The 20,103-nt window shown below is 37.2% G+C and overlaps 1 protein-coding gene across 1 annotated transcript in view; it reads right to left on the bottom strand.

Moving 5' to 3' along the window:
- Positions 1-1,771: 1,771 nt before the first annotated feature.
- Positions 1,772-20,103, bottom strand: part of LOC103595590 (tetratricopeptide repeat protein 6-like) — a 38,290-nt gene continuing 19,958 nt past the window's right edge. Inside the window, exons 8-13 of the mRNA XM_008579017.1 lie at positions 20,018-20,091; positions 14,408-14,618; positions 11,117-11,269; positions 10,111-10,281; positions 2,702-2,927; positions 1,772-2,267 (exon numbers count right to left, since the gene is read on the bottom strand). Of these exons, the coding sequence (XP_008577239.1) occupies positions 2,131-2,267; positions 2,702-2,927; positions 10,111-10,281; positions 11,117-11,269; positions 14,408-14,618; positions 20,018-20,091 (972 nt within the window). The 3' untranslated portion in view covers positions 1,772-2,130. The remainder of the gene's footprint in view (positions 2,268-2,701; positions 2,928-10,110; positions 10,282-11,116; positions 11,270-14,407; positions 14,619-20,017; positions 20,092-20,103) is intronic.

The raw sequence follows: 20,103 nt of genomic DNA, 5'->3' as shown, positions 1-20,103 counted from the left end.
CAGATCCTAGCAAGGTCCTGGCAGGGGAGAGGAGGGTGAGGCAGGGAAGGGGAAGAGCCCACACGGGGTGTGCCATTGAGGAAGACATACGGTGGCCAGCTGAAGATCAGCTGGGGAAGTCAGGGGTTATGCCTTCAAGAAGCAAGGGAGTTTATCCTCCAGTTCCTGTCTGTCACTAGCTGAGGGTTAACTCCCCCACAGTTTTGGCCTGGCCTGTGCATGACCTGAGAGAAATGCCTCAGGTGGAGGACAGCGGGCACTTGCAGGAGGACGCTGTCGGTGCGCACAGCAACTGTGGGTGACGAGGGGTAGGGGCCGGGGGACATATAGCATTTTGGTAAGTTAGACATAATTTGCCCCATTATGTTCTCATGACCCTGGGTTTGCATCATTCCCCAACAATTATCACATCCTGCCTCATTTATAAGAATTTGTGTGCAATTAGAAAAAAAAATATTAAATTATTGTCTTAGCCTGGTCTCTCCCAGAAAGCAGAGCCTGAGGCAAACACTTCTGTGCTACTACTTTATCAAAAAATGCAATGCCAGGAAAGCAGGGGCAGTGAAGAATGGGAGCAGGGTGAGAACACAGAAGCACCAACGTGAGGGGTGCTTTGAGGTTTCTGAAGTGCAACTGATGGCTTAATCGTCCAGGATCATCCTCCAGGAAGGTATATACCTGCGCATCTTAGGACACTCCACCAAGAAATGGAAGGGAGAAGGATGTATCTACCACTCCTTTTCTCCCATCGTCAAAGGTTCACTTGGCAAGGGCTAGGGTCCCCTGCACGTCTGCAGCAGTGCATATGTGTGGGCACTGAGAGAATCCCGCAGCATCTAACACCTGGGCGTTAACAGAGAAACCCCAAGGCAGTCAGTCAGCAAGAAATGTGTGGCACAGGCAAGAGGTGAGCATCTGCCTGTGGTGGGCACATGAGATTGGTCTAATCTCATCTGTGGCTGGAAAAGGGACAAAAGGGTCTGGAGACAATTGAGGGCAAGAGGATCTGAAGCAGATTTTTAAATGTGTCTGATTCACCAACTGAAATAACTCACCAGGGATGACCTGATCTTCATGTGGAACCATATATCATGCCCAGAAAATTATCCTGAAATAGTGAGAAGCATCCCTACAGTGCTTACAAATTAAAATCAACTCTCTATTGTGAAAATCTGGTGCATCGAAAAAAGAAAAAAACAAAGGAAGGTGAATGGATAGAAGCAGTCTTTCCAAAATGCCTGATTGCAGTGACAACAGGTCTCTGAGGAGGTGAAGGTAGAGTTGGAAGAATGAAATGAGGAAGGGAAATAAACTGGGTGAAGCAAATCTGAATGAATTAAAAGTTAGGAAGCCTCGTAATTACCAGTGAGGTAAAGAGAAGGGGTTCTCTGGTTCATTCAAGGATTCCTCAGAGATGTTCTATAAAGAATTTTTAGCTGTCTTAATTTTTGTTCACCCATCAACTGCTATGATGCACTAATTATAAGTGTATACAGATTTTATACATATTTATAAAATCTGCATTAAAGAGGCAGAGAGGACTATCTCAAGGACACAGGATGCTCAAAATCTTTATAGGTGCTGTCCTGAAAGGTGGGCGACATGTAGAAGAGTTTATCTGTTAGAAGAACATGGGTACCAGGAAGAGTTCGGGCAGTATACGCGTTGTTTAGAGGAGAGAGGAAATGTTCTTGACTTCAATTTCCTTATAGTCATCAGCTCTATATTTATTTCTTTTTAATCTGGATATGGTTAAATACATCATGAGTGGGGACTGACGAAAAGGTTGATGACACTTTTTCTACAATCATATAGTATTATTTCAAAGAAAACTATTTTACTTTAGAGAAAATATTTAAGTGTTAATATTCCTTAAGAAAATCACAATTTAAATTCTGTATCTATGAACAAATTCAATTATTGAGTTATTCTGAATATGCACAAAATGATCTAAAAGTTTGGTAATTAATGTATAACAACAACATTTTGTTAAAATGCATTAGTGTTATATAGAAGACTAAGCATAGTAAATACAATAATGAAGATAGCACAACCTTTTAAACAACAAATATAGTTCAGTTTCAGGAAGAACAGTTGTGCAAACTACTACAGAAACCATGGATTACGTAATCATGTAACTGAGGTATATTCTTCAAGATCAAGTGCTTGGTTATAGTCCGTCATGGCTTCCTCAATCAGTCCTATTTTACCACGAACTTTTGCTCTAAGATTATGTACTAGAGCATCATTAGGCTTCAAAGACAAGGCTACAAAAGAAAAAAAATTCAACATGTTTACTCTAGCACTCAAAATTAGTCTCACTTTTTTAAAAATAAAAATTGTTTAATAACTTCTTTGATACTACCTATTTGAAAACATTTTTCTTCAAATATAACTATTTAGTTAAATTTAAAATACTGAATCTTTCTAAGAAAACTAACTTGGGGAAACTTTCTTTGAAAGGTTGGCATTGTTTGCATGTGGTTTACTAATAATTCTCTATATCTCAGCTTACCAAAGCTTTAAGTGAAAATATTACATAAAGGAATCTATATTGATGACATTAAAGACATGGTATCTAAAACATTAATTCTTATGTAAGTCTATCTAGACAAATAGGCCAATGATTTTCTTCTTTTATAGTCTAAAAACAAAAACATCAACCACTGTAATCTTACCAAAATAATTACCAAAAACATACCTTTACTAAGGTCTTCCTCAGCTAGTTTGTATTGCTTTAAACAGCAGTAGAAATATGCTCTGTTAAAATATACTGCAGCCCAAAAGGGACAGCTTTCAATTACACACGCAAAGTCTTCTTTTGCTTCTTCATATTTCTTTAATATTGTATTTGCAAGAGCTCGATTCATGAGAGCATATTCATTTTCTGGATCAAACTTTAAAGCCTTTGAGAAGTAGTCACTGGCCTATAAAATGTGAAGACAAAATAATTTGTATATATTTTAGTTGGTAGCTATACAGAAATTTGAAGCACTTCTACTCTTAATTTAAAAGTGAGGGCAGTGGCACTGGGCAGTGGAACTATTTCATCCCAGATACAGAGGTGCATTAGCTAGAGAAAATGTTAAAAGCAATAATAAAACCAGCCAAAAGTTAGTCTACTTCTTTCTTTTCACAATGTGTCAGCAATTCTAAACAATATCAATGATAAAATGCTCCTTCTTGCTGGGGTAAAACGTTCCCACTACCTGCCACCCAAATCCCATATCCCTACACAGAGCTAAAAAAAAAAAAAAGGAAAACTACAAATTAGAAAAGAAGGCCACAGCAAGAAGATAAAATACAAATCAGAAAAGTAACATTTTAGAAAAGTATCATATAAAAACACAGTAAGAGCTGAAAAGAAAAATGGATTTTCAAAATGTTTCTAAAGCATATAAAAAACTCAGCTAACCATAAAAAGTTATAAGGATTCCTTGTAGAAAGGAAAAAATCAGCTTGTCAAGATCAAAGACTCTAGATTCTTCACAACCCATCATCCACAAGGAAGGGACCCTCAAAATGTGGTCTGCAGACCAGTGCTGGATGGGGCCCTGGTCCAAGAACCATTTGCTAGAGGTCTGCAGAGGTAAGTACTGAAATTGAGAGTAAAGATAAATAACTTCTGTAGCATCTTGACATGTCTGTGAATCCCAGCAGATGACCATATTTCTGGTAATTCATTTTTATTGGTTTTAGCAATGTACTGATTGATCTACGGTTGGGAAAATAGAACAATTTAATCAGGCCGTCTCGCCTCAGGGCCAGTTGGGGGTGGTTCAGTAAACAAACTGTGTGTGTGAGGGTGGAGTTGGTGTGCATGCATGGCACCGTGGCTTTGGCTGGCAACTGCCTCGGGTGGACACAGTGCATGCAGCCATGCTTTCCAACCCGAGGCTTCCAAGGACCTGTCTGCTGTTTATCTAGCACATAGACCTGCATGTAAGGGGTCTGGGGACCCAGCCTGGCATATGAAGGGCTTGTGACCCAGTCTGTGAACGGACTTGAGGGGTCTGTGAGCTTCAGACCCAGCCCTAGCTCGACAATCGGCCCAGCTGGCAGGATTACCGGCAGGTTAAAGAGCCTGACAACTGGTGTAGTCGTGTAGCTTTACAATTGGCGACATGAACACGATTCCAACATTAGCCTGAGCTCAACATGTACAATAAGTTGAAATTTTTTTTAAAAAACTGTCCTTTCACCACAAATAGTTTGAGGTGCTGACTAGACATTCTACCTACTCAAGTTGGGAATTTCATCTCTAACTCCCTGATGGATGAAAATTTGCCTCCTACTTTAGAACTTACTTTAAAAGAAAAGTCACTTTTCTTGATGCAGCATGCTCTCTCCAGTTACTTTCCATTCAATTTTTTCCCATCTCACCATAATCTGGGTTCTATCTATCTCCCCCTACTCCATAGGTTCTGCTCTTGCTAAGGTCGCAGATGTCCTCAAGCCAAGTGGACATTTTTTAGTCCTTTTGCTCCATGACATCTCTGTGTCATGGACAATCTTGATCTCACCTTCCCTTAAAGTTCATCTTAAAATTCTATCAGAAAATTCTGTCAGAAAGCAGTGTCTTCCTGGTTTTTCTCCTGCCTCTCTGATCATTTTCTCTAAGCTTCTTTCACTGAACTATTTTCCTCCATGTTTCCCAAGGATCTGCTGTCAGTTCTATTCCCCCATGGGTGACACAGACCACTGACTGCAGGGGTGGCTGGGAGCCCAGACCATGGAGCCAGATTGCTGGGTTCAAATCCTGCCTCTTACTTGAGTGAGTTACTTTTGCTCTATTTGCATCAGTTTCCTTATCTGTAAAACAAAGGTAACAAATAAAACTCCGCTTCCATTGTTGATGTAAGGATTACGTGAGCTAATATGTAAATTACTAAGAACAACATGCAGAACGTAGTAAGGACTCAATCAGTTATTACTGACATATCATTTTTTTTCCAGTGTCTATAAATGGAGAGGCAACATAGCCTTCAGGCAATATTCATGAACTTGGCTTCCTCTGACTTTTAAGAGGCAATTAGATCAAGATTGTATAAACCATCTCATTCCTGGATGGCAGCTATTCTATGCTATTGTTAAGTGCAATTAAAGAATCCTTTGAGGGGCCGGCCCGGTGGCGCACTGCTACAGTGAGCCGCTTGAGAGCGCGGTGGCGCTCCCGCGGAGGGTTCAGATCCCACATACAGACCGGTTCCCGCTCACTGGCTGAGCGAGGTGCGGGCGCAGCACCGAGGTTTGCGATCCCGTTGCCGGTCCTGGTCCGGTACGGGCGCGACACTGAGGGTTGCGATCCGTTGGTGCGGGCGCAGCACCGAGGTTTGCGATCCCGTTGCCGGTCCTGGTCCGGTACGGGCGCGACACTGAGGGTTGCGATCCGTTGGTGCGGGCGCAGCACCGAGGTTTGCGATCCCGTTGCCGGTCCTGGTCCGGTACGGGCGCGACACTGAGGGTTGCGATCCGTTGCCGGACATGAAAAAAGACAAAAAGGAAAAAAAAAAAAAAAAGAATCCTTTGAGATGGAGACAAAATTGACATCCTTCTGTGAAGAGCTTAAAGAGAATTCACTCCCGAAGAGAAGGCTGCACTCACAGCCATCAGAACTGAGGCAAGGGACTGACTCCAGGTAGGGCCAAGACTTTCTTCATAAAGTAATTTAGGCTTCATTTTAACTCACCAATAAATGATCAATAAAGGCTACATAATTATATATCACACAAGCATGACTTCAGTGATGTAGGAGCAAATGCCCACCTTGGCTAAGAGAAAAGAACTCAGTAGAGCGTCAATAGTGCAACTAACTTTGAGCAATGTAACTCTGTATTATAGCTTCCAAAATATATTACTTAGAAAACAAAAACTTATAAATTTAATGAGGTTACTCTCCACCTATACTCTCTACCCAGGTAATCTCTTCCTGTACCACACATATGCTAATACTCATATGATAATCCTTATATGAGGACTGTATTAGGCATTTCTCTCCTTAGTATCTTCCTTATTTCTTACATTTTTTATTTTCTATTTTTTTCTCTGATAAAACGTTAGCTACATCAGAAAAGAAGCCTTTCTTGTATTAGTCAGCTCTATGTTCTCAGGGCCTTTGTTAAGGGCTAGTACATGGCAGGTATATCATAAACGTGTGGAGATTGAATGAATGAAGAGCTAAGTGGCATCAGGAACATCTGCTGCACATTCTCAGGAAAATACCATAACTCAGCAACTTGGAACACAAAGGCACATAAAGTTGCTCCAAAGATCATTTTATTAGAAAGTATAAAGACATGGGCCGGCCCGGTGGCGCACTGGATAGTGCGCCGCTTGGGAAGCGCGGCGGCGCGCCCGTCCGAGGGTTCGGATCCCACATACAGACCGGCGCCGCTCACTGGCTGAGCGAGGGGTGGGAGCAACGCCGAGGGTTGTGATCCCAGTGCCGGTCCCCGGTCCGGTACGGGGGCAACACTGAGGATTGTGATCCGTTGCCGGACACGGAAAAAAAGACAAAAAAAAAAAAAGAAAGTATAAAGACAGGGGCCGGCCCGGTGGCGCACTGGATAGGGCGCCGCTTGGGAAGCGCGGCGGCGCGCCCGTCCGAGGGTTCGGATCCCACATACAGACCGGCGCCGCTCACTGGCTGAGCGAGGGGTGGGAGCAACGCCGAGGGTTGTGATCCCAGTGCCGGTCCCCGGTCCGGTACGGGGGCAACACTGAGGATTGTGATCCGTTGCCGGACACGGAAAAAAAGACAAAAAAAAAAAAAAGAAAGTATAAAGACAATATTAGGTGGCAGAGAGCAATATATAGAGGTGACAAAACTCAAAAACAAAAAAATGCCAGAAGTAAAAACAACCTTTTATAATGAGTACATCATCTTAGAAGGGAAGGGTTGTGAAAAACAGAGCTTGTGGAAGAAGTCTTCCCAAACCAAGCTAGGCTAGGCTGGAGAGGACATATTGTGAATTCCTTTGCTGTAGCATCAGAGAGAGCCCAGCTTGGCAAGTCACCACGGCCCATCGCCCCATTTCTCGATCTCTGCTATTAGTATGGGAGAAAGAATCATCTCATTTAAATACGAAAGACATAAAAGTAATTTTTCTGCCTTCATTTTAAAAACAAGGATAAAACAGAGCAGCTTAAAATTTGAAAATATGAGAAAAACTCATAAGAAAAAAGTATTGCTACAATGTAAATTAAAATTATGTTTCAAAATGAGCTAGAAAAAAATTGTTAAGGAAGTGACTGCAGTTAAAAAATAAATCAAAAATAAAGAAACTCAGAAAAGAGGTGACTAGGAAGAAATGACATGGAAATAAGACGGAACTAAAAAGTAAAATAAAAAAGAAACCTGAATTATGAGGTGCACAAAGGATAACAGATATCTCAGAAAATAAAGTAAAAATTTAGAAGAGACATGACAAATGCAAAAAAAAAAAAGGAAACAGAAATTAAGAAATAAAAAAAATTTTGAGAAAAAATAATTAGTATATAAAAGTCAAAGAATATTCAACATATATATAATTGGTTCTCCAATGAAGAAAATCAAAACAATAAAACAGAAAAAAAAATTTAACTGAATCCAACAAAACTTTTCTGAAATCTATATATTGAAAACACATACTGTGTCCTTGAAAAATTTGACCCCTTAATGGCCAACACTATGGCACACTTTGGTAAGACTTTTTACTTTTAAAAAATATCCTTGGTTATCTTAACAAAAAGAACAAATTGCTTATAAGAGAATGAAAATCAGGTTTGCATCAGGCTTCTTGACACCAACCAGAAAATAGTGAAGCAACACTCACATGACACTCAAGGACAGACAAGTGAGTCAAGGAGACCTGCTGTCTTTAGGGTTAAAGGCTACAGGCAAATAGCTGTGAATACGCAAAAATTCAAAAAATACTGTTCTCATGAGCCCTGCCTTAGGACACTACTAGAGGACTAATTTCAGACAACTAAGAAATGACTGGGGGGGAAGGGAAACTTCAGCGAAAAGTCTGGTGATGAGAATTAAATACACTTACCTAGAAAGCTAAGACTAAAATAAGCAATAAGCATAACAAAGTAATATATAAATATTAAATCCTTTATCAGTGTAGGAACAATGAGATACAATAAAATGGAAGTACAGAGAGAGACAGTGGACAAGCCAGCTGACACAACAAGCTGATACAATAAGCTTGAGCATATTTAAAAACACAAGGATATATATATATTTTTAAAAGAGAGTACTACTAACTGAAACTGAATAATGCATGAGAGGGAGAAGGAGGAGGTTGCAAGATAATTTTACTGTTCACTGTCGAGAAACAAAAGAAATACGGAACTGAGGGTATTAAAGGCATTTTTATAAAGTAATCACTAAAGCAAAACTATAATCTTCCTAAACACCACAGAAACTGAAAAAAATAAGAAAACAAATCACAGAGTTAAATACTTTTAAAATACATATAAACATGTTTTATATTACATAAAATAACAGAACTGAAAGCAAACATATTGATCATGCCAAAATGTAAATGGGTTTAACTCATCTATTAAAAGAAAAATATTTTCAAGTTGACTCTCAAAGCAAAAGCTAACTCTGTGCAGTATAAAAGAGATACACCAAAAACAAAGGATTCTAAATGTTGAAAATAAATGGAAAGGCAAAGGAATACCAGGCAAAAGCAAATCAAAAGAAATCAGAGGTCACGATCTTCATTATCAGATAAAGTAGAATTTGTTCCAAACAGCATTAAAAAAAAAACAAAGAAGGGCATCTGTAATGCTGAAGGTTACAATTCACAATGCATATGTAACAGGTATGAATATCTATACATGAAATAATGTAGCAGCAATTTTCGTAAAGCAGACATTATAAGAGCTGTAAAGAGAAATATATAGGAATGCACTTAAAAACTGGATACTTGAATAAACTTTTCTTAGTTCAAGATAAACCAAGTGAAAAAATGTAAGGATATAGGCTAATTAAAAATATAATTAATAATGTAGGCTTCATAAATGCAGATTTAACTCTATATTCTGAAAGCGGAAACTCTTCTGTGGAAAGACCTTGATATGTTACAAAAAACATGTTGTCATATTAGATCACATTAAAACTCAATAAATCTCAGGATGTAGAAAACATAAAAGCCCTTCCATCTGATTAAATGTCCTATTAATTTATTCTCGAGTCAAAGGGGAAATACAAACTGCAGGTGCAAAATCTCGGGAAAACATTAATAATAATAACATTACAGAATGCATTTAACACTACTGAGCTGTACACTTAAAAATGGTTAAGATGGCACATTTTATGGTATGTGTATTTTACCTGAATTTAAAAAAAAATACAGACCAAAATACATGGGATACTATGAAAACAGTACTGGGGAAAAAGGTATAACCTTAATAACTTACCACAATATAAATGAAAGAGTAACAATAAATGAATTAAGCTTCCAACTCAAAAAGACAGACAAAGAATGAGATAAATTGAAGGAAAGCACAACAAAAAAATGACCATAGATGAAAGCAAAAATTAAAAAGTTAAGAGGCTGAATCATGTAAATGCATCACAATTCAAATAAAATAAATGGTAAAAATAGAAAATATCATCTAATAACCCAACACTTTTATTTCAGACATTATGAATTGAGGTCCAATGAGATTAAGGGATCACACAAAACCAAAAATAAAATCCAAATTTCCTTTGTCCCAGTGAAGTGCTCACGTGACTGAAATTTAGAAAAGGTGTGCTAAGATTGAGCTATATCATCACATGGTAAGGAAGGTCTTGAAGGACGACCAAGTCCAGGCTTGAAGCTGGTGACAGTGGATACAGCAAGACAAGTGCCCATACTTGGAGAAGTCCAAAGGAATGTACACTGGACAAGTGTTGAATGGTTCATGATAATGAGGAGAATAAATCCACAGAGGTGTAAACATTTAATGGATAATTATAAACATTCTTATGAAAGAGAACATTATTTAAAAACAAAAAAAAAGGAGAGCTAATGAGTTATTAGCCTGATATAAGGATTGCATTTTGAAACTATATATGACAAAGAAAGGATTTAATGTAGGAAAGAAAATGTTAAGAAAAACTCACATTACCTGGGAAAACTGCCTGTGGTGAAAATAGATATTTCCTGCATTAAAGTAAGCCAGCGAGTAGTTGGGCTTTAGAGAAATCGCTGCTTGATAGTCTTTCATTGCATTCTGTTGTTGACCCATAAACTCATGAATCACACCACGATTTGTTAAGAATTCTGCTGTAGTATTGATCTGCAATATAATAGTATGAGTACTTAGCATCTGGGAATAGTATTTATCTCCGATTTCATGTCTGCAGAAATGAACATTATGAAATCTACTTGTTGGAAATTAGTGATTTTATAGTGCAGGTAAAACCCCATTAGAGCAAGTATTTTGAGAATGGATTCAGTATGAAGTTGGTTCAATGTCAACACTTCGTTGATATGGTTGCAATAGAACAAATAATCTTAGTGCTTTACTCAGTTCCTTTCCAAGGAACAGACACCAGGGGAAAAATTTCATCTGTTCAGCTATGTTTAGCTGGAGAAATTAAATTGAATAGTTAACATGCCTTTTTGTCCTAAGTAGCAATTATCTTTCTGTTCTTTCCTTTTTTTCATCTCAAACATTACAACATTTAACCAAATCTATAGAAACAAAATCCAAAAGCTAGAAGAAGAGTTTCTGGCACTGAATTCAAAACATGAGATTTTTACTTGTTATTTCACTACAGGAAGAATCTGGGGATTTACATTGTTCTTTCTTTAATTCCTTCAAACCTAGAACATTACTTTTTGTTGTTCATCTATTTTGTAGTACAAAATAATACCGATATTCCATGAAACTAAAAATTGCATTTACTGAGAGGAATCAGAGTTTATCAGGGATTTTTAAAATACATTTAGGTTATAAAATTGGCAAACCATAATAATTCTTTACCCTAGGAATCACTTGGGCGAAAAAACCCAAAACATTATTTTCTCCACAAATCACTTTAAAAAGGTAACAGAACTTTTTACTTGGACCTATTCATTAACAACGTTAATTTATGCTAATAATAATGTAATCTAAGTGGATATTTTACCTTTAGGGCAGCATTGATATCCTGCATTGCAGCAAAATTATTACCCATCTGTAGACAGATCACAGCTCTTCCTTCATAGGCCAGGTAGCTCTTCGGATCAACTTCTATGGCAATGGTAAAGTGGTTCCAAGCTTTTTGGAATTTTCCTTGGGCCTAAAATAAGTTTCTGATTACATGAAGTATGAAATAGTCCATAACATGACAAATATTTATGATTCTAACTCAATCAAATAAAACCTTTAGTAAGGGTATATTTATATTGTGCTAAATCCAAGGTATTTTAAACAAGAAAGTAAGTCATACTCTGGGCACATTCAATCAACTAATTACCTCTGAGTATTTATGATGAAATTTCAATTTATCAAAATAAATTTAATTGCAGAGTCATCTCTTACACCAATCTTGGACAACATAAAATCATGGCCACCAGTGAAACACCAACACTTCTGAAAATTGCCAAAATATTTGCATTGAGCTCCACGCACACATGGGCAGGGATTGTATTTATTTGGTTGGCACTGAATCTCCAGTTACACACAATATGTACATAACACTCATAATAAAATAAATATGTGTTGAATAAATAAATCAGTAAACTAATGTCATAAAATATATTTTGATAACTTGTACCAACATCTGGAATTTTAGGATCACTGTACATATTCCACGGAAAATGCATGTAAATCCACTAAACATCTGTTTATACCAACCTTAGTGCCAACTAGAAAAGAAAGAAAAAAGCTCAGGGGAGGAGCACTGTTAATACAACAATGTCAGAGTATTCCCTAGAAAAGAGCAGCTGGCAACTGAATACCTCACTACAGGAAGGCAAAGAATTAATAACTCAGCACAGACCAGGGCCTGTCCTTTCCTCTCGTGAGCTGAAAAACCCAAACTTGCCAGGACCTCAGAAAGTAACCCCCTTTAACCAAGCTGAGCCCAGTGACTCTCACATGAAACTAAAAAGAAATATCACTATGAAAGGAACTAGAATCTGTCTTTTGACCAGCAAATCTTTGTCTGGGTAAACTACTTGGAAGTCCACATTGTCATCACAAGTTCTTTTAATAAACAAGAAATTAGGGAAATTGGGATTAGATTATTGGAATAGTAAACTGCAAAGAGCCCCACAACAGGATTATATCTGTCATCCGTTCCTGACGACATCTGTCGTGCTCACTTCTATATCCCCAGTGCTAGGCAAGTAGTAAGGCAATCTGTAAGTATTTGTTGAACAAACTCACTTTTTCCCCTCGATGGTACTTGAATGGGCCTAACTCTCCCTTTTCAGTCCTTTCTTTCCTGATTCAATCCCCTTCATACTGATGTACTTTTCAGTCCTTTTTCAGGTTTCTATATATTCAGTGGGATCTTCATAAAATGTAAATTTGATGTCACTTCTCCGATTAGTGCTATTCACATTTTAAACTGGACTACAAGGCCTTCAGCTCCAGCCCTTGTTTAACTGTCTAGCTTCATCTCACACCATTCCCCCCTTGCCCATAACATTCCATCCACTTGGGCCCTCTGTCTCTTTCTTACAAGACTTTCTAATGGGCTGTTCCCTCTGCCGGGAACGCTGCATCCCAGCCCCAAACATTACCCCTCACTAACTACTAGTCTTTCGCACCTCAACTTAAATGTTAATTTCTCAAACAGCCCTCTCTTACTTCTCAAACAAAGTTAGGTTCCTTGTTATAAGCTGTGCTAAAATACATCCTTTTCCTTTTTTGCACTTACTATGATTATAATAAAATATTTATTCATATGATTGTTTGATGCCTGTCTCTACACTAGGTAGTAAACTCTATGCAAAGAAACAAGTATATCTTGTTCATTACTGTATCCCTAGGCCTAGATTAATTCCTGTGCTATATTAGGGATGCAGTAAACACCTGTTGAATGCAATAAAAGATGATGCTAACACATTTCATTGGATTGCAGTAAGCTCTAGCTGCTTTGGAAGTAACCCCATCTCCTTGAATTGATTTTGTAAATTTCTATTGTGATCCAATTATGGTTAATTTTATGTTTAACTCTAAGGGGCAATCTTATTACCCTTATTAATAAGTTCTTGGGTAATACCTCACATTAACTACCAATCTTAGGTCAGTCGAACTCACTTATCTTTAAATGAAAAAACATCAAACTTAATGGCAGATTATTAACAGAAATTTCTGCAAATCACAATAATTTGAACACACTTTGTGCCCATTATTTAAAATTTTTAAATATTAAAAGGGATAAAAAGATTTAAGTGGGGCCGGCCCGGTGGCGCGCTGCTACAGTGCACGGCTTGAGAGCGCGGCGGCGCTCCCAACGAGGGTTCGGATCCCACATACAGACCGGTTCCTGCTCACTGGCTGAGCGAGGTGCGGGTGCGACACCTAGGGTTGCGATCCCGTTGCCGGTCCCGGTCCGGTACGGGCGCGACACTGAGGGTTGCGATCCATTGCCGGACACGAAAAAAGATAAAAAGGAAAAAAAAAAAAAGATTTAAGTTTACTCAATTCCTTTTCATAGAAATTATAGCACATTTAGCACTTTATTCCAAGAATGTCACTGTATCTTTTATTAGTGCAAATAGCTTGGTAAGTTATGAAATTTCAGCACATGGATTAGGCCAGAGTGTCCCAGAAATCACTCTGAGATCTGCTTGGCAACACACAGAGCAGCACCCTTTCATCTGACTGGAAAGACAAGTGCCTGGCTTCTTGTCTTCCCAGCAAGTTCTAATTCACTGCCATTTGGGAGATGACTGAATTCAGAAGTTCCTATACAGTGTCTGACCCATTGCATGACTGGAGTCCAATTCAAACCTTTCATACATTGTTTATTCCCTTTAACTTTTCACTAATTTAATAGGATAAAACCTATGGAGCCCAGGTATAAGCTAGTGAAACAAATATTAGCCAAGTTCTTACACGTGAAATTCATCAGGCAAACTAAAAGTTTTTTATAGGTGTGTGTGTGTGTGTGTGTGTGTGTGTGTGTGTGTCTGTTGGGGGGGGTGCTGAGGTGGGGAATGGTGCAGACATTAAGGAAACTTAGGTTCAAAAGATCCTCATCTGGCTAGCATTCCAGGTCCCCAGGCTCAGCCAGGCAGGCATCCTGTAACTAATTGAAACCCCACTCTCCACTGCTACTCGATACTGAAAGTAAGGGAAAGGAAAATGTTCATAACCAAGGAAATAACATTTATCCCCATCACCAGTAAGAAAGGGCCAAATACATCTTTTCGCCTATCCAAAAACTGCTTTTAATGCTCAATATGTTGTTATGTAATATTACCTGCAAATTATAGCCTAAACTAACTCTGGCTTTTGTACACATTGGATTAAAATGCAACGCTTTAGCAAAGTCCTTCTGTGCTTGCTTGGTGGCTTCATCGTGGCCATATTCCATGTAAGAATTTCCCCGTCCAACATAAGCATCCAGAAAACATGGGTTAATTTTAAGAGTCCAGGTAAAGAAGTTGACAGCTTCTTCAAACTCTTTAATTCTAGAAAATAAATGAAAATATTGATGCCTGCTGGTGAATTGATGCTTTCTGGAGATATATACAGTGTTTTCCTTTATATGACTTTTCCATAAAGATTTGCATTAACCCTTATAAAAAAAAATCTTTCATTTTTATTATCCATTTTAGAAAGTAAGTACATATTTCCTATGACCTAAAGAAGTCTGAAATAGTTCTTTGAAGATTTTGATAAAAGAAAAGAGGGGAAGTTAGAGCCCTTTTCATAGCAGAATGTGAAGGGCTGATATACTGGAATTCTTTTATCCAATTATAAAAATCTGAGTGGCATTCTTAAACCTGTTTTGAAAAGCTACCAATTATCAACTGAGAAAAACATGCTATTATTGATGAAATACACTATTGAAATTAGATTAAAAATAAATTTATTTATATGTATTTAGTATTTCCTTATACAGTGGAAGGAACCGAATTCTCATCACCTGGAAGTCCTTCAGATATGCTGCAAAGACAGCCCATTTCATTGTGAACACCAAGAAAGAAGGGAGAGAAAGAAGTAAATACATTTCACTTATTAACTTGTGAATGTATGTGGCTAAATGATAACTTTGTCTCTCTCCTCCCCAATTACCCTCTTGTGGTGGTGGTGAGGGCTGTTGAAGGAATCAAATATTTGTTCACGGGCATACAAAGTCACTTCTTTATTTCGCATGCTTATGCATTAATTATATTTAGTCTCAATTAACTCAGAGAGAGTCTAAGATTTAAAAAAAAAAAAGAAAAAAAGAGGAAGCTGACACTGAGTAACTGCTTACATACCAGGTATTGTGCTAAATGCTTTATATATGCTATTTCATTTTATCCTTCCAGCAATTCTGTAGGCTAGTTATAATTATCTACATTTATAGATGAAAAGAAAATCATGCTTCAGAAAAGTCTGCACATAGGAAAGAGATAGTAAATAGCATATTAAATTTGCACAGACTACATCTGAGATTCAAACTCAGGTGAGCCTTACTCCAAAATCCATGCTTCTCCGCACAGCCATTTCTACTGCACATTCTGCACCTATAATGTACCTGTGGTTGGTGCACAAGAGCCAATGAGCTGATATCTCAACAGTATAGTCAGAAGATAGGCTTGGAGTTCAGACCTGAGCCCAAACATCTAAGTTAATACTGACTCTTCCAGATTGTTATGAGGATCAAATAAGAGCATGTGAAGAACACCTTGCACAGAGACTCTTTCCTAATAAAGATTATTACCTTCCTTCCATTCTTTTGATTACTTCTCGAACAAGTTTCAAAATCTAAAAAGATGTATCACTACTTTGCCCATTTTTCCTTTATAAACTACAAGGAGCGAAGGATAACTGTTCTAGAAACTATCATCTCCTAGATACTACTCAAGAGTACCTCTTAAAATACTGTTTCCCAAACTTCATCCATTCCTTTGTGAAAGTTGCCCTGTGTTCCACTTCCACTACCATTTACTGAATATTTTCCTTTAAGTTAACTCACTTTTTTACTTAACTAAATTTATTTTAAAGGACAACTTAATTTCAATATCATAAATAGAAGAATGAGAATCTCATGCCATAAGTAGAAAGCAACCCTAAAAATAAATAAAATTGGAGCTGTATACTATAGTCTGCAGAAAACTGAACTCGAGGACTGCACCATCTATGACAGAGTTAGAAAGTTGTTAAAGACTAGCTCTTGGCTAAGACTTTCCCCTTGATGTGTTCAGAGGATTTGAGAAAGAATTCATTTTGAAACTGAAAAGCTATTCAGCTTCTCACAAAGTACTTCAGTGTTTTTTTAATGCTTGTTCATGAAAAAGAATTGGATTGCTCATGGCACTTACTCCATGTTTTAGCAAACGCTGCCCAAAAGCGGTGCATAAGGTGTTCTGCTAGAAGGTCACACAAGAATCAACAGTGAGGCACTAGGAAAGCCTGGCCTCTGACGTTACAGGAAGGAAAAGTTAACATTCATGTATATGAGCCAGTTGGTATCTTCTGAGTTCACTCTGTAGGCTGTTACTCAGAACACACAGGATCACTTCCCTCAAGTTGTTTACAATGAAATTGTGCTCCTCCTTCCTGATAATTGGCACTATTTAAGAATTAAAAGTTCACTGAATGTAGGTCACAGCTTTTACGGGTGACTTCTCATTGTATTAAAGCAATAATTCAAAATGTAGCATATCAAATTCTTTTTCAAGAATAATTAGACTATAGTCATTTTGTATAAAATGCATTTAGTTGATAGGTTTTGTTGTGCTCAGTATTTCTATCTATGAGTAGTGAAGGATTTACTGACAATGCATGTCTATGGTGATCATGTGAACTGAGATTTCCAGGGCAATCCCCATTCTCTCATATTTTCCCCATAAATCATTGAAATGCTCCTAGTATATTGATATCCAAATTGCATCATACACACTTATACATTCCCATTTATCCAGAGGGAAATTAAAAATCCTTTGGGGGAACATATTCTAATATGTTCTGATATATCTCCCTTTGTGTAACCTAACCAATTAAAAACAGACAAAAACAAGGCAGTCAATTGAAGCTCACCCCACATAGTATAATTTGTGAATTACCAAAAGGCAATGATTGAAGATATTTTTCTATACCTATCTAATTATCAGCACTAACATTTAATGAGCATCTAGTCTGTTCAAGCTAAGTAAATAATCATTAAGCCTTAAAGCTAGAAAGGGATCTTGAAAACCACCTAGCAAGCTCCTCAAAGCTGACAATAACTAAAATCAAGTCCATCCAAAAGAGGTGACAGTGCTAAAGACAGAGATTCTCCAGCCTACCACACCAATAGACAAGAAAAAAAGGAAGTAGAAACCACTGTAGAAACTGCAATTTCATTTTTCTAAAGTTGTGTCTATCACAGTGTCCTATAGGTTGAAGCTCTTGTTAAGTTACCAGATGGCAGTTAACTAATGGGAACATGTGGCAGAATATCTATGTTATATCAGGATACACGTTCAATGAGATGTATATGATTACACATCAGTTATCACAAATATAAAAGTATATTAAATGAATTTTACTAAAATCAAATGTTTGTATAAATCTAGAGAAATGTGATCACTTACGGAAGTTGGATGATTCTCATTATAGTGTGCTGCTAACAATGGATCGTGTGCTGAGCTTGCCTGCTAGGCCAGACACAAAGGCCCACTGCATTTTCCAAAGTAATCACATACGTGACCAGATGTGCCCTACTGAGTTGTACAAATAAATCACAAATACCTCCCAAAACTAAAGAACGTGGCTTGCAGAGTTAAAGATTCCAAAATATTTTATGTAAATAGAATAGTAAAATAAATGTGCCGCAGTAAAAAGTAGATAAGATACATAATTCTGAGTAATCTCCCTCTATGATATTATTTTTAAAAATATGAAGGTGGCTTTCTCAAAGACTTCTAAAAATTAGCTCTACCATAACACTCTTGGTGACTAAATTGGGCCACAAGTAGGATATTCAGCCTAAGGAATGTTGTCTCCTAGCAACCACAAGAGTGAGAACCGAGATATACAAAGGATACTTGAAAAGTCTGCAATCCCACAAGTTCAAAGATCAGAGCCCTAAAATTTAAAGATTTATTTCTTTTTTAAAAATTTTCCAAATGAGAAAATTTTTACTTCCCCCACTATAAGACACCCAAAGTAAATCCCCATAGTTACAAACATACTGCTATGGTATAAGTAAGTAATAGCTCACCTTGAAAAACAAAAATATTCTTCCTGAAATAAATATAACCAATTACCAAACATTCCTTATTGTCGAATTCAGTAAAACTGTTAAAAAACTCAAAACTGGTGGAATTGAGACTCTGAATTGTCAGGGCTTTACTGTTGATTTAAATTCTACTTTTATTAAAGGACAATAGAGATTCTAGTCGGGTGATGAAAGTTGGTTATTTGGAATTGCAAAGCAGTACCAGCTTAAGGAGGCTCTGCCCTATATACCCAGTGATTACATTTCATAAAAGAGATTGTGAACTGACACATGGAGAAATTTACTGACTCTAATAGTTGCTAAACATAGCAATGAGGTTGAGAGAAATTTTGGAGTCTGTTTTTAGTTTTAACAGAATGCAGTGACCTCAGACATTTTTGGTCTGCACCCACCCACCAAAACAAACACATCAGTCATCATTATTCCATCCCTTTTTAAGAATGACAATTACTTAAAGAGATGAATTGTACAAAGGTTGCTGGATCAAAATAGACAATGGTGTGACTCTGTTTTGCTGTCTGTTTAAAATGAAAGGTCTGAGACCAGTTTAGGCTTTTTAACCTAAAAGCATCTCTAGAAGTTCCAGTTATTATATCATTTTGTTCATAAAATTAAAAATCTAACTCTCTAGGAAAATGTAGCTGCATTATCTATTTTCTAAAAGGGGGGAAAAGAATGTCAATTTCCTAAATAATTCAAACTGTATTTTACTCTCTAAACTGGATATTTACACAGCATATTCTGAACAATTTATTAACTATCATAATTTCCTCCTCCGAATTAACTGCTATTGTTTCTCTTATGAAAAATAATGTTGTAAACTATAACTTAACCAAATACATTTAACTCCATATTAAAATCCTCATGTGCTAAATCTCTATTTTTAAAAGCAGAATGACCAAAAATTAATTTCCAGATGTCAAATGGGTATGTAGAAATGTAAACATTATGGCTAGCAAAGTCTATGTACTATATTGTAATATTATCTGAGTGCATTTTAAATTCATCATCTTCTGTATTTTAGCCTTATGTAACTATTCTCTTCTCTCCTTCTATAACTTATTTTTATAATAATCCCAGAAAGAGGTCATTATTTTTTAAGTATTGTATTTTTTGTAGAATTTATTGTATCTTGTAGATATTTGCTGGTATTGTTTTAATTAGTTTTAGATTTATGGTTTTAATTCAAAATTTTTTTGAGAATATATATTTTTTAAATAACCTTCTCTTCCAGGAAACGGGCTTTTTAAAAGTTAGTCCTATTTTATGAACAAAATAAATGACTTTATTTTAGGCTTAGATATTTCAAGCAATGAATAATTTTCTTCTATGTATTGCCAAGATCGTTTTCCAGTGTATGGGTTTAAAGTGAGATGGATGTCCCCAATGCCGTCATGCAAGGGATGCACTGCTATTGATACTTGCTATGTAGCTAAAATAGTTTATTGGAAGACAGAAGAGTGCTCATGACACACTTGGTGTGGTCCCCATGTCTTTACAAGGGACTCTTTGTGTCTCTCCTCATTTTTGTACTCTGTCACATCCACAACATTGTCCCCAACATCTTCTATTCCCTCCTGGCTTACTTATGAGGCTATAATTAGATAAGTTTGATGGTCCCACTTGCTTCCACTTGATATCAATTGCACTCCATACCTGTGGTGACACATGGCGGTCGCTTGACAAAGGCTCAGGTTAGTCTGGCTTATCAGGGCAGCTTCTTTAAAATCCTAAAAAAAAAT

The sequence above is a fragment of the Galeopterus variegatus genome, unplaced genomic scaffold (assembly GCF_000696425.1).
Source record: "Galeopterus variegatus unplaced genomic scaffold, G_variegatus-3.0.2 Scaffold79, whole genome shotgun sequence".
NCBI classification, from domain to species: Eukaryota; Metazoa; Chordata; class Mammalia; order Dermoptera; family Cynocephalidae; genus Galeopterus; species Galeopterus variegatus.
This window is presented reverse-complemented; position numbering and strand designations above follow the sequence as displayed.